Raw genomic sequence first — 14,064 nt, forward strand, 5'->3', positions numbered from 1 at the left:
CGAAAAAGCTTTTTGAATCGACTATTTGAAACGAACTGTTCAAAAGAAGTGACTCGCTGAAATGAGTCGGACTCCCCATCACTAACGGCGCTAAAATATGACATCTAGTCCAGACAAGAGTAATCGAATCAATAATCATAGATGACAGCCGATAGAGCCGGCTGTTCGATTACTCTGGTAGTGAATTGGATTTCCTTTCGCCCTGCATCAAGGGGAGGTGGTGTACGGAAGTAGCATGGGATTTTATTACCAAGCAACAGAGACCAGCGCATACCGGCGAATTGGTAAAAACGGTAGTAAATTCTACCAGCGACTTTAACCACATTCAGAAAACAAATGCCAAATAAGCCTTCGCCCAGACTCTGCGTTCCGTTGTCGTTGTAGTTATATTGTGAGAAGTTATTTTCTGCATGAAACAGGATCAAATCGAGCAGGTTGCTCTGTCATGAATAAATTTAAAGATCCCCCGTTAGCTGCGACAGAAATGCACGCGAACAATCACCAAAATCACGACTCTCACTGTGGAACCGATGTGGCCCGTGCACGCTGGGCTCTTCTGCGACAGGTGAGGGGCGTTTAGTGAATCTCCTTCAACATGCAGCTGATTGCATGTGTTTGGTTAAATAAGCGTAAATGTAATGCGTTACATAATGTGTTTTCCACGCTAGACATATATGGACGTGTCTTAATAGTCGAATCTTATGCATCTCTCACAATGCAGGTTCTGAAACGGAAGCAGCTCGACAGTGCAGATGTTCAGCAGGTGTCAGTGCGAAGATTCTCCTCCTTTAACCTGTTCTCCAGGAGCAGGGTCACTCCCACAGAGACGGATGAGCCATCGGAAGGACATTGGGTGGAGTACAGAAGTGCAATCTTTCCTCAGTACAGTGCCTTACTCAGGTATGCTGGAGAAAGTGTTCAATTAACTAGAGCAGATGAAGCAATTTAGCTTCAGGATTCTTAAGAACTTACACTTTTAAGGCATAATTCTCACAAAGGTAAATTCGGTATGTTTTACGTATACCCTCATGTTGTTCCGAACCCTGTCAAACACAAAAGGTAAAGTTTTGAAGTATGTGTGTCACTGCTTTTTTTCCATTAAATGAAAATGGATGGGGACCAAGACTTGTCAAACTCCAAAAAATATGAATAATAATAAAAAGCACCACAGAAAATCATGCTCTGAAAATATTTCACAGAAATATTTATCTGAAAATAATCACAGCCATTGTCATCCTTCCCTTTCAGTATGGAATGGAAAAAAAGAGCAGCTTTGACATTCTGTGAATACATATTTTTATTTATTGCAGAATGGGTGAATAAACTATGTCAGAATTATTATTATTTTTTTTTGGTTTAACTTCTTATTTAAGTCTTTTGCTTATGTCAGTATAATTAAACACATTAATTTAATCAAATATCATTTAGCTAACACTAACGTTTAGTCATTATCTCATCATATTTATAACTATATCAATTTTATTAATGCATTCCAGAGACAATCTTGGTCCCATTAGAGTGGATGAAGTGCTCAGCAGCTTTGACAACACGGGAAATGTCTGTGAGTATCCCTTCTGTGTATGTTCGTGCAACAGGTTTTTTCCCCTCTGAAACTGATCACATGGAGGTAACTGTGCTCTTTTAATGCAGTCTGCCTACTTTATGATTATGAATGAACAATATTTGACTGTAATCTTAAACAGAGCATATACTATGGCAGGCAGCAGGGGGTCAGATCAAGCTGCAGCTCCATTATGCACCAGAGGCAGGCACACTTGAGCCTTAGAAGCACCTAATTATAAGCAACTTATTGGCTCCTGCTGTCTGTGCCAGGGGTATTAAAGTACGTTTTCTTTCCCAGCACAGGTTTGGACAGTCATAACATGCACTGTATAGCAATACAACACACTGACTTCTGAACAATTAAATACACAATGCACTTTTCAGGGAAATTTGAAGCAAGTATTTAAGTTGGCCAAAATCATAACAAAGTTGCAGAATCAACAGGTAGCAGATACAATGAACTGATTTATTGTTTCCTGTGAATAGTAATTCCTGTGTACTGTAAATATATTTATGCCATCTCTGTATATTAAATACACACTTAAATGCACACTTTCATGATATACACTATTGTTCAAAAGTTTGGGGTCAGTAAGATGTTTGTTTTATTAAAAAAAATGCTTTTCTTTTTAATACTTTTATTCAGCAAGGATGGTGAAAGGCATTTCTGATGTTACAAATGCTGTTCTTTTGAACTTTCTAATAAAATGTATCACAAATTCCACAAAAATATTAAGAAACATTGAGTACCAAAGCATAAGCAGCATATTTAGAATGATTTCTGAAGGATCATGTGACACTGAAGACTGTCTTTTTAGTAGTGGTTACTAAAAATGTAGCTTTATCATCACAGAAGTAAATTACTTTTTGCGATTTATTAAATTAGAAAACATTTGAATGATTTTTCAAAATAGAATTTTTATTGTACTTTTGATTAAATAAATGCATCCTTGGTAAACATTTAAACAAAACAAACTTTTACAGACCCCATGCTTTATACAGTATACACAGCTTTAGATGTCTGTTGGTCCTGTACAGCAGGATATTGTGCAGCAAATGATACATTTTGCAAAGACAAAACACAGTAACTACTATTTTGACCAAACTGAATTATGATGAAAATCCATTCTCTAAGGCCATGATATATACTGTGACAGACTGGTTTGGCTCAACTATGCTCAGATTGTACTTGAAATCAAAACAAAAATTGAAGCCATTTTCCTTAAGTTTAGTAAGTATAATTAGGCCTACTGTGTTTTGCCGTTAAAGTGCAGTATTGAAGGGATAGTTCCTCCAAAAATGTCAATTCTGTTATAATTTATTCACATGTTGTTCGAAACCTGTATGACTTTCATTGTTCTGTTGAGCACAAAAGGAGTTTTAGGTAGATAAACCAGTGGCTCAGAAACTTTTATGCAATTGATCTGTTTTAGTAAAGGAAAGAGACTGGTCCCGTCCTGGTTTCCAGTGGCTTGTGGACTGATATGTCTTGAAATATTTGGCTCTTTTACTGGATTAGTGAAAAGGGGCAGCATGGCTCTCTTCTACGGCAGGGTCATCGCTTCTCTTTTCAGACCTTCCTCTCAACCACTCTTAATTGATCTTACGCATTGGTAAGCCCAAACATCTTGTCAGCTCAGCTGGGCAAGCTCATTGTCTACAAACGGGGGTGCCCCATGTATTACCCACCCCGCATACCCAGTTTAAAATCCTCGTCTGAGGATTTGACAAGCCGAAAGGTCTCTATGTCCTCTGAGGCACTGAATGTGGATTAGCTATCCAAATGTATGGATTACGGTGATCCAACTTGTCAGGGTTGGAAGGGTTGACGGTGCTGTGGGTTTAAGTGCTGTTGTTTCCAGCAGGGATCAAGAGGGACACAAAAGGTCTTATCTGAACATGCTGGGTGGACGTGAAGAGCTTTAGAGAGGCTTGTTGACCACTGGTTTGGATTCAAACATCAGCTCTTCCACTGTCATGTGCTTGGGTCAGAGTTGGTTAAAAACTGTAGAGAAAATGTAGTTGTAGTATACATAGTCTGGAATAGTGATACTTATTTTCAAGGAGCTCTTTGCAGCCAGATGATGTAGTTTCATCATCTACCAGCAGGTGCTAACGAGACAATAGGTGCTTTCACACAAACGGTCTTTTCCAGAAAATTACTTGTAAGTTGCCATTTAGAGATCATGTGTGAACAAAGCGTGAGATTACCAGTATAAGCATGTAAGAAATCTGCTTTGGAACAGTCATTAAGTTTGTGATTTCTCCACAGAGTTTACAGTAAACTCTGGTGCTTTTTAATTGTTTTCTTATGAAAATGTTATAGATGGCTTGGCGTCATTGATTATTGCTTCGGCTTTGCAGTTTGCAAAGAAGTGAAAAAATGTTGTCAAATTGGACAGATCAAATGGTTCTTCTTTAACGATTACTGGTATTTTGGTGCTGATTTGTGAATGTAACAACAAAAAACAAAATGAACTGTTACTTGAGCTGCAAATGTGATACATTTACTGGAAAAAGAAATCAATTGGCAAATATGTGACAGCGGTCTTTATTATCCAGCCAAACCTTTGGCGTTTAACTCCAACTCATTTTCAAGGTTGGATTGCAATGGTTGACTAAGCATCAAACAACCGACTGGATGATTAGTGAGGTCAACTAGTTAACGCTCATTTTTCACAAAATACTACCACAAAAGACAAGCCTCATTGGGTGTTGGTTGGATACTCTTAGCCAGTCTAATCAGGGTCTTTATCCTGCGTCCTGACTTAAAACATTCTTCAGAGGGGTCACATGATGAGGTGGAGGAACTGATCCCCACTGAAATCATGACATTCAGGCTTAACAGGCAGCGCTCCGTCTCAGCAGGGTTTCTTCAGAATCCATGCATTTATCGCAAATCCATGTGTGATGGTGACTTTTTCATAGCTTATTAAGTGTTATTAGTGTGTGTGTGTGTGTCTTTTTATTTGAATCATGTGTTTGTTTGTGTGTGTCCAATGGTCTCCACTCACATGCCCGTCTGTTCTACCCCCTGCTTGGGCAATTATGTAGATTGGGGCACCCGGTGTACTAATTGCTCAGATTGAGGCTGTCCAATGAGGCCTGGTTAGACCTGAAGAGGTCAGAGGTCTGGCTCTCCATCTCTGCCTTATTCTGCTCTCCTGTGTTGGTGAGAGTTAATTAACGCTGCTCTCAGACTGTTTACAGGACGGCTCGCTGACCAGACTCAAGCCCTCATTACTGCAGAACGGCCTGTTGAACTTGTGCAGGCAGAGTCCAAAATTAACACTTACCAAACACCAAATGCCAGTCAGAATTGTCTTTTGTGAATAAATAAAACATTTTCTCGCCAATTGGCTAAAAACTTTATTAGGAACTGTCTCGTTGTTATAAGCAACGTGAGCAATTGAAATCAGTCTAATTTAATATTAGGGGTGTAACGGTACACAAATATGACGATTTGGTAGGCTACGTACCTTGGTTTTAACGTCACGGTTCCGTATGATTTTGGTACAGCAGAGGGGGAAACCAAACTTTTAAAAAAAAAATAAACAGTGGTTTACTGAACAAGTTGCTCTTTCTTTAAATACATTCAGTTATAGTTTAGATTTTCTTAGTGATAAAAATCTTAAAAACTTAACTCAAACTTAAATTTAATTTCTGTTTATTTTTAAATAGATGATCAACACTCGGCTTTAAAAAAAATGTATGCAAACATGTAAATTGCACATAATGCAGTTTTTAAATTAACTTATAAATAATAAAGTTTTTAGGCTATTTGTCATAGCATGTTTCATAACAGAAGACTAACAGGTTTATTAAATTATAATGAGTATACGGTGTAATATTTGGCGAAATGCTTCTCTCTTCATTTCTCTAGTGAACTAACGAGCTGTGGACACTGATGACTTGCTGAGGTAAATGAAATGCTATGTGACATTTTATTTCCACGCTTTTTTTTTTATGTCTTTCCACGGTTGAAACACTGATTGATCAATTACATGAGGCATGAGATGTTTATTCGCGTTAAAACTAGTAGTAGTACAGAGGAAAGAATGATCGCGTTCACTCGTGCTCCGCTCTGCACACGTCTGCTGTGCGTCGCGGTTCAGACACGGGAACCGGAGCTGATCGTGGCTGCTCGAGTCAATGCTTATGTTGGGTTTATACCGGCACGTTTCTGAACCGTCCCAGAAGCGGCTCTCCAAGGCGTTGATTCAGCGATCTGCAGTGTTGGGCAGTAACTAGTTACTAGTAATTTAGTTACTGTAATAATATTACTTTTTGCAGTAACTAGTAGTGTAACGAATTACTAATAAGATTTCAGTAATAATATTTACATTCAGCAGATAGAAATATTGCATTATATTGATTTTGTCAGGAAAAAAAGATCTGTTGTGTAAGTTGTGGCTTTACTTTACTCTGGCATTACATCCCTCTGATCACCTTGTGGTACATTATATTAATATAATTAAAAATATTTTTGCAAAATTAAACCATTTCTTACAAACTCATGTGATTTGATAAAATACATATCGAAATTTAATCGCATATGGGTAACCGAAAAATTACTTCAAGCTACACATGATAATTAATGAGATTAGTACAACACTTCTACTTGAATGCCACTATCAGTCACTATTGAGTGTTTGTAATAACTTCTGACTGCGATCCAATGTGGATTTTGGTCAAATGATGAGGCAGAAATAAGTTGTTAGTAACATTCTAGAAGAATTTTATCTGGAAGATACACAGTTACAACTTCTGTGGGGCGTGAAGAAAAAGTAATGTAACTAGTAGTGTAACTAATTACTGTTGCCAGAAAGTAATAAGTAAAGTACCAATATTACTTTTGAAAGGAGTAACTAGTAATGAGTAATATATATTACATTCTTTGAGTAACTAGCCCAACACTGGCGATCTGTGCTGCCACATCAAAGACTGTCTAAACGGCATTTATTATTTGAATTTCCTTTAAAAAAAAAAAAAAAAAAACAATTTTAAAAATACTGTATTCGTTCGTTACACCCCTAATAAATATCCACTTTGTCAATTTCTACATGACTTTATTTTCATAGTATTATGACTTTAATCTCATACCATATATTTTTTATTCTCATAATTTGGATTAAAATATTACATCTTTAGGAAAAAAGTTTTATGTGTTATGTGACACTAAAATTTGATATTTTGATATTTTCTCAATTTATACAAAGTTAGCTCTGAACACTGTGTAAGAGCTCCGTGTAAGAGTTCCCAAAGCTCATCATAGACAGTGAAAGTGTCTTCAATCAGTGCCATTGGTGAAAAGGCCAAGAACTGCTTTCATGATAAAGCCACCTACAGGAAATATTGTCTGCATTTGAGTGACCCAGAACTGACCGGGACTCTGTGCTGAATGATAAATGACTGACCCAGATTAAAGTCATTATGTGAAGCATTATTATAAAACACAATGTTCTTTTTCTGGCTATGTGCAAGATGGCATTATAAAAGGATTTGCTCTTCTATATAAGCATGAGTATAAAAGCAAATGTTCTTAATCATGGCTACAGGGTCAGCAGTGGGGCGAGCTGTTTCAGAGCTAAGAGATGTGATAAAGGGAACCTTGAAGGAAAGAAATTACAATTCTAGCCTTTGCAGGGATATTGTGCGGGGTGTAATGCCACAGTAATTACCAACATACCTCAGCAGCCAGGTAACACTTTTTCTTTTGATGCAAAGGTCCCTTCAAGTCTGGAATTAGAAGGGAGAGGGGGTGAATGAAGAAAGTAATAACAACCTAGAAATTCACACTCCAGACTTGATTATTAGACCTGTCCTCCATCATTTTTCAAGTTTTATGCACTTTTTGCCCCTCATGCATCACATTTTTGACTGTTTGCTTGCCTGTGAACTAACTAGCCTCAAAAGTAATGCTAAACTTTGATGAGGTAAAGACTTGATTGAATTTTTTTATGGAGTTTGCACAATTTTGTCCTAACACACTAAAACCTTCCAAATGCAACGTGTTGCCAGGAAGAGTCTAACGTATATTTTGCATATTCAAAATATAAGTAATAATATAAATATAAGTTTCAGCAAGGAAACTTAGACTTATGCCACTAGTATCTTGATGTTAAATAAGCTAGTTGATGTTTTTGTTTTCACTTGATATATATTTTGTTTTCATAATTTTTTAACACGGGCACAAAATCTGGATTTATTATTGATTAAGAAAAAAAGTAATGTATTAAAATCTTCTTGCCAAATCAGAATGGGCTAATTAATATTCATGAGCTCATTTAGTGAGCTCTCCATTTAGTGACATCACCACCCACTTTTATCAGATGACATTTACATGATACTCCAAGCTACTTCGAAGAATACCATGGTACTTCCATGGTTCATGTGCAAAAACTATGGTTGTACTGTGATGCATGTCCAAAGAACCATATTTGCACCGTGGTACTTTTAAGCAATTTATTTTTTGTACAGAGAACAACAGATTACCCATAGGCCTCTGTTTCTCTTTGAGTGTGTCTGTGTGTTTCTGTACTCCCATTGGACTTGTAAGTGATTAATGTAATGTAGTTAATTTGTCTCTCATTTCTCTGTGTCTATCAGAGTGCACTTTTCTGTCATCACGTTGGTGCGTTTGTGGACCCCCCTCAATGTTCGTATTCACCCTTTTGAGCCCCCCGCCCCCCGGTTTGCCTAGCAACCATGCCAGGTCTCCAGCAGCCCTAATGTACTTGATGATGTTTTAAAACAAATAGATCATTTATCTGATTAGCGTCTTGGTGGAGAACAAGGCATGTGAATAGCCACCTCTTACTCGGAGCTTGGGCAGCACTCCAAAAATGACTCCCGGGAGGGACGTGTTTGCGTGTGTGTGCGTGTGTGTGTTGTCTGAATGTATGTTTGTCTGCAAAGCACTCAATGTAATAACTCTCACACACTTATTTGTATAAGTGCTGTCTGTTAGTTTACATGTATGTCAGCTAATTAGCAGGACTAACATGCCTAATGTGTGTTTTTTGAATAGGCTTTTATGTTTTTAGAAATGTTAATTTATGTTAATATTTATTTTTAGTTTAAAACTTATATCCTTTATTCTTGTATGATGGAAAATTGATAATAACACATGTATTTGTTTCTTATTTAATTATAAGCTGAATAACAGGGGTTTACACATTTATTTTGAATTAATTAATATTATAATATATTACCATTTTATCTCCTTTTATGCACTAATTCTGGTCAATATGAGTTTCAGTTAGTCGATAAGTATTTTAATTTTATGGCCAATAACCCATCAAATTCTGTACTATATGTGACCCTGGACCACAAAACTAGTCTTAAGTCGCTGGGGTACATTTGTAGCACTAGCCAAAAATACATTGTATGGGTCAAAATTATAGATTTTTCTTTTATGCCAAAAATCATTAGGATATTAAGTGTTCTTCAATGTTCCATGAAGATATTTAGTAAATTTCTTACCGTAAATATATCTCAACTTCATTTTTGATTAGTAATATGCATTGCTAAGAGCTACATTTGGACAACTTTGAAGGCGATTTTCTCAATATTTTGATTATTTTTTTTGCACCCTTATTTTCAAATAGTTGTATCTCAGCCAAATATTGTCCGATCCTAACAAACCATACATCAATGCAAAGCTTATTTATTCAGCTTTCAGATGATGTATAAATCTCAATTTTGAAAAATTGACACTTAAGACTGGTTTTGTGGTCCAGGGTCACAAATGTCTAAAAAAAAAAAGAAGACACTGAAAACTAAAATCAATCATTTTAAATTTTGCAAGTGAATGTAGGCATCCCAACAATATATTTTACAGTATATGAAGTTGATATTCATTTTGAGACCATGACAGTAATATTAAATTAAATTAAATTATTTAAGTTTTTAACTTTAAGTGCATTTTAGATGATTGCAAAAGTAATCTAAATGTAAAAATTGGAGAAATGAGCATGAACACACACACACACACACACACACACACACACACACACACACACCATTATATATATATTATATATATATATATATATATATATATATATATATACATAAATTTGTACTAAAACGTAATTCAAGGTAAGTTTTACCTTGACAGCTTAGATTGCATACGTTATCTGTCAAATAAAACAACTTTGTTTGATGGTTGTCAAGGTCAATTCAGTAAGGTCACAGGCATTGGTGAAGATTGCTGAGTCGCTCGGTGTCTCAATGACAGCTGATCGGGGGCTTCTGGATCCTGAAACACTCCCCCTTTCCAGCCCTCCCCAGCTGGACTCGGTGCAGCCTGCCTTTTGTATTTGACCAGCCAGCCCGAAAGCTGGGGGCCAGTACGGCTCGGAGGGAGAGCCAGTGCGGAGAAAAGAAGCGAAGAAAAGGAGAGAAGTAATTACGTCCAGTCATTGAGTTCTGAAGATCCCCCCCAGGTTCATTACAGGGGCCCTGCACTGGCGACAAAACGTCGGCCATTTGGAGCGAAAGGAGCAGGAATGTTTTGGAGGAATATGACACCTCCAGATCCCTGCGCTGGCAAGAGAAGCAAGATTAAGAAGCCCACACCCCCTGCTTTTGGGTCGCGCCGCAGAGGAGTTGTGTAGAAGTGGGCTGATTGCTTGGCTTGCCTATTGTCTGTACTTTTTCATATGTACTGCAAGCCGCTTCACATCACTAGCTTTTCAGGACAGGACAGAGGCCCCACACTTTTGCTTTTTGTACACTCTTATCTTTTTTTTTTTTTCTAAACACTCTAGGTAGTATTTATGATATTTTGATATTTTACACCTTAGTATTTTTTGCCCAGCCAATGTTGGACCCCAGTTTTGTCCATCCAGATTTTGACTCCATTGACTTTCATTGTATGGAGAAAAACATTCTTCAAAATATCGTCTTAGTGTTCGGCAGAAGACAAAAGTCATACAAGTTTGGAACATCATGATGATGACTAAACTTGCTGGCCTAGTTGTGAATTAATCTAGTGAATGGATACTGGTTCAGCCACTGCACCTCGTTTCTACCTTCTCACCAAGCTCAATGCGGCCCACCTCTGTTCCAGCAGGTTGGTTCCTGTCTCATTGTCTTGGCGGAGCCATGAGGGGACGTAATCTTCTGCAGAAAGGAGAAGTCATTTATTAGTCCCAGCCCAGGGGTTCATGCTTCACAAAACGCATTGAGGGTGGGCCGACCAATCAGAACACAGAATTAGGGGAGTGTGGCGGGGGTGACGTTGCTGCTTCTTTCACCCACCTCTCCCAGCCCATCCGGCCCAAAAGGATTATGGGGGATTGATGTAGTGCTGGTCCAGTGGCCAGATGATGCCAAGCCTCCCACTGAGCTTTTTCGATACGTGCCTGTAAAGCCCGTCTCCAAAAAAAAAGAGCCTTTCAAATGTAACACAACTGTACGTTTCGGTAGAAACCGTGCGTGATCTTCACATATCTGACCAGCGTTTGAGAGACGCACTATTGTTTTGTAAGTACACCAGTTAAAGAGCCTGCCAACACCCACCCTTTCTCCAGCACACAATCACATCACACTCTGTATAACAGTTTGTGGCGCACAAAGATGCACACAATGATACTCATGCAAGCACACACACCCACATTCCCTCCAAACAATCCAGTCGATGCTTTTTCGCTGCTTTGCCAAGTGGCTTTTTACAACTGTTCCACAATGGAGAAGCTAATTACTGTAGATTTGGAGAGCTGGTTAATTGATCGTGCTAGCGTCCTAATTGCATCTCTCTTACCTGGGGCCTCTGAAATGGCAGTGAATGCCTCTCATATGACCTCTGTGTTTTGACACAGTGAGAAAAACACATTGCCGAAACTCTTCACAGGGATACTTGTGGAGAGAAGGCATGTTTATTTAGGTGTTTTTTGAGATCGGACGTTTTTAAACCTCTCGTGGTGGTTATACGGCGGGCTGCGCTCAAATTGTTTTAGCTGTTTTAATTGTCTGATGAGCGTCCAGTTGGGGGCACTCTCATACTTTGCAAAATGGTTTGTTTGGCCTTATCTGATCGGACAAACATTCCCCTGTTGTTCGTTTCATTTTTAAAAGGTCTAAAAACATCTGGTTTATAAGAAAACTTTGCAAGGTTGTATTTTCCAGTCAAACGAAAGAGTTGCTGCTTTGCTGAAATTGCAGCGGGTAACACGCTAAATTGACGCTTAATTCCTCTCGTGCTGAAGATATTAATTGAGGAGTGTCACATTACATTGCGTGAAGAGGTAATTCAGTCTATCTGAACTCGCTCACTCTCATTTTAACGCTTGTGCGCGTTGATGATGTGCCGTTGCCCTCGCTGCGAGTGTGAGCTGAAACCCATAGCGTGCTCCAAAGTGGGGCATCACTAATCAATGCGAATCATTTAAGTCCATTCTCTCCTGTGCCACAAAACCCAGCGTTTTAGCAATCAATTCAAAATAAGTGCCATCGGCTTTTCCAGTCCACAGTGTACGTAGCTATGCGAGCAGATATTCGTAGGGAACGAATACGGCTGAACTCGGCAGGAATGCGCGCGTATGTGTGTGCGTCGGCGTAAGCGCACGCATGTTTCGGCCGCTTTTTCTCTTCAGTTAAACGCCGGTCTACATTTGTGTGTACTCTTGTGTGTATACAAGAGCTCTGCATCAGATTGAATTAGCCAGTATTGTCCTGCTCACTAAAAGGGGGCTATGCTATTAGCAACCTTTCTAAGGACCGCTGCATCCTGCACCAGGCAATCAGATCACTCAAGAGCCTCTTTCCCCTGCCGTGACCTGGGCTCCGGGCCCGCGTCTGGTAAAGACCGCTTCTCTAATGTCCCTCTCCAGCCTCTACTAAGCCCCCACCAGCCAGCGGCGAGCCCCCTGCGTCCTTCACCTCACCCAGGGGAAGAAAGACAAGGTCACGCACATGGAGAAATAAAGGAGAAATGATTCCCATTCAATTGAGGTGAAGCATTCCATTTAGCAGCTAGCCCCGGGCTGCCACCGGGAGAGAACTCTAACTGGCCAATGCATGCACCATGCACATTGCCCAAATGTGGGTACGCGTTATTTGGAGAGACTGAATGCATGGCTTTGACAGGCTATTACTGTAAATAATGAAGAGATGGGCTGCAGATATGAAGCGATCAGACACAAGCTTGTGGCCATGAGAGAGAAACTGAGAGGGTGTGGAACGGAAGGACAGTTGTATTGTTCTCTCCTCTGCCATTGTTGGCTTGATATAAGACACATTCTTTTCTGCTGTCTATTGTTGATCGTCTTTGTGTCAGTCATGGTCTAAAACTCTCGCAAAAAGTATTATGAATGGAAATTATGGTACACTTATGGTATCTGATGGCAGTATCATGGGATTTTCATGTATATTATGGCACTGAATGAATGACTTTCATATTAATTTATGCATGCTTATGATATTCATGTGGTACTCCAAAGTATGTCAAAGAAGATGCCAAAAATGTCAAAAATCAATAATTTATATGGTAACGTGAGCGTGAAAAGTATGCCATGAAAGAAAAAAAAAAACAGAAAGAAAAAAAATTAGTCATTTATGCATTTATTTATAACCAGTACTAATTTTTCTTAATAAACATACATAAAGAAGTAAGTTAATTCCATGAAAATATGGTCATGTCATATTTCACACACAAAAAAAAAAAAAACATTTGCATTGTGACATTTTTGTAATAATTAAGCATTACCATAATGTATCTGGACATTTTACTTTTTTTTTTTTTTTGTAATTGGTGCTATTTTCAGTGGTTATTTTCTGTATATTAATTGTCAATTTAATACTGTTAATTTAATAATGTATTTAAGCAAAAAAAATAAGCAAAAAACAAACAAACAATGTATATAAGGCTGTTCATCAAATACTACATAATGAATAATTATGTATAATGAAAATAATATTTTAATCAGGAAATTTTTTCTTTTTTTGCATTAAGGTAGGGAGAATTACTTTTTTTGTGCAAAATAAAAAACTGCAATGCAAAATTTCTAAAATCAGGTTCCATTTTCTTTCATCAAAATAATTCAAATAAAAGATTAATTTCATTTAATTTTGGGGTTAAATGTGACTTTTCACAAAAAGTTTACCAAAGCCATGGTAATACCCTTGTGCTTTTTTAAAGTGACACCTTCTAGTTGGGCTCCAGGAATCAGACCGGTAGAAGAAAAGGGTGAAGGTGCAGGAGGGCTGGATGGGAGGAAAGATTAATCTCTTGAGTAGACACGCTGCTTCTTGTCTGGATATACAGAAGTTCATTATTAAAGGGATAGTTCCCCCAAAAATGAAAATTCTGTCATCATTTACTCACCCTCAAGTAGTTCCAAACCTGTATGAGTGTCTTTGTTCTGCTGAACACAAAGGAAGATATTCTGAAGAATGTGGGAAACAGAGCAGTTCTGGGGCACCATTGACTTCCATAGTATTTTTTTTTTTTTCTTACTATGGAAGTCGATGGTGCCCCAAAACAGCCTGGTTACA

At 38.2% G+C, this 14,064-nt stretch overlaps 1 protein-coding gene across 1 annotated transcript in view; it reads left to right on the plus strand.

Moving 5' to 3' along the window:
* The first annotated feature begins 247 nt into the window (after positions 1 to 247).
* The window catches only part of camkmt (calmodulin-lysine N-methyltransferase), a 103,907-nt gene continuing 90,090 nt past the window's right edge, over positions 248 to 14,064 (plus strand). The window contains exons 1-3 of the mRNA XM_058795329.1: positions 248 to 565; positions 722 to 900; positions 1,497 to 1,561. Of these exons, the coding sequence (XP_058651312.1) occupies positions 446 to 565; positions 722 to 900; positions 1,497 to 1,561 (364 nt within the window). The 5' untranslated portion in view covers positions 248 to 445. The remainder of the gene's footprint in view (positions 566 to 721; positions 901 to 1,496; positions 1,562 to 14,064) is intronic.

The sequence above is a fragment of the Onychostoma macrolepis genome, chromosome 13, assembly GCF_012432095.1.
Source record: "Onychostoma macrolepis isolate SWU-2019 chromosome 13, ASM1243209v1, whole genome shotgun sequence".
Classification (NCBI taxonomy): Eukaryota; Metazoa; Chordata; class Actinopteri; order Cypriniformes; family Cyprinidae; genus Onychostoma; species Onychostoma macrolepis.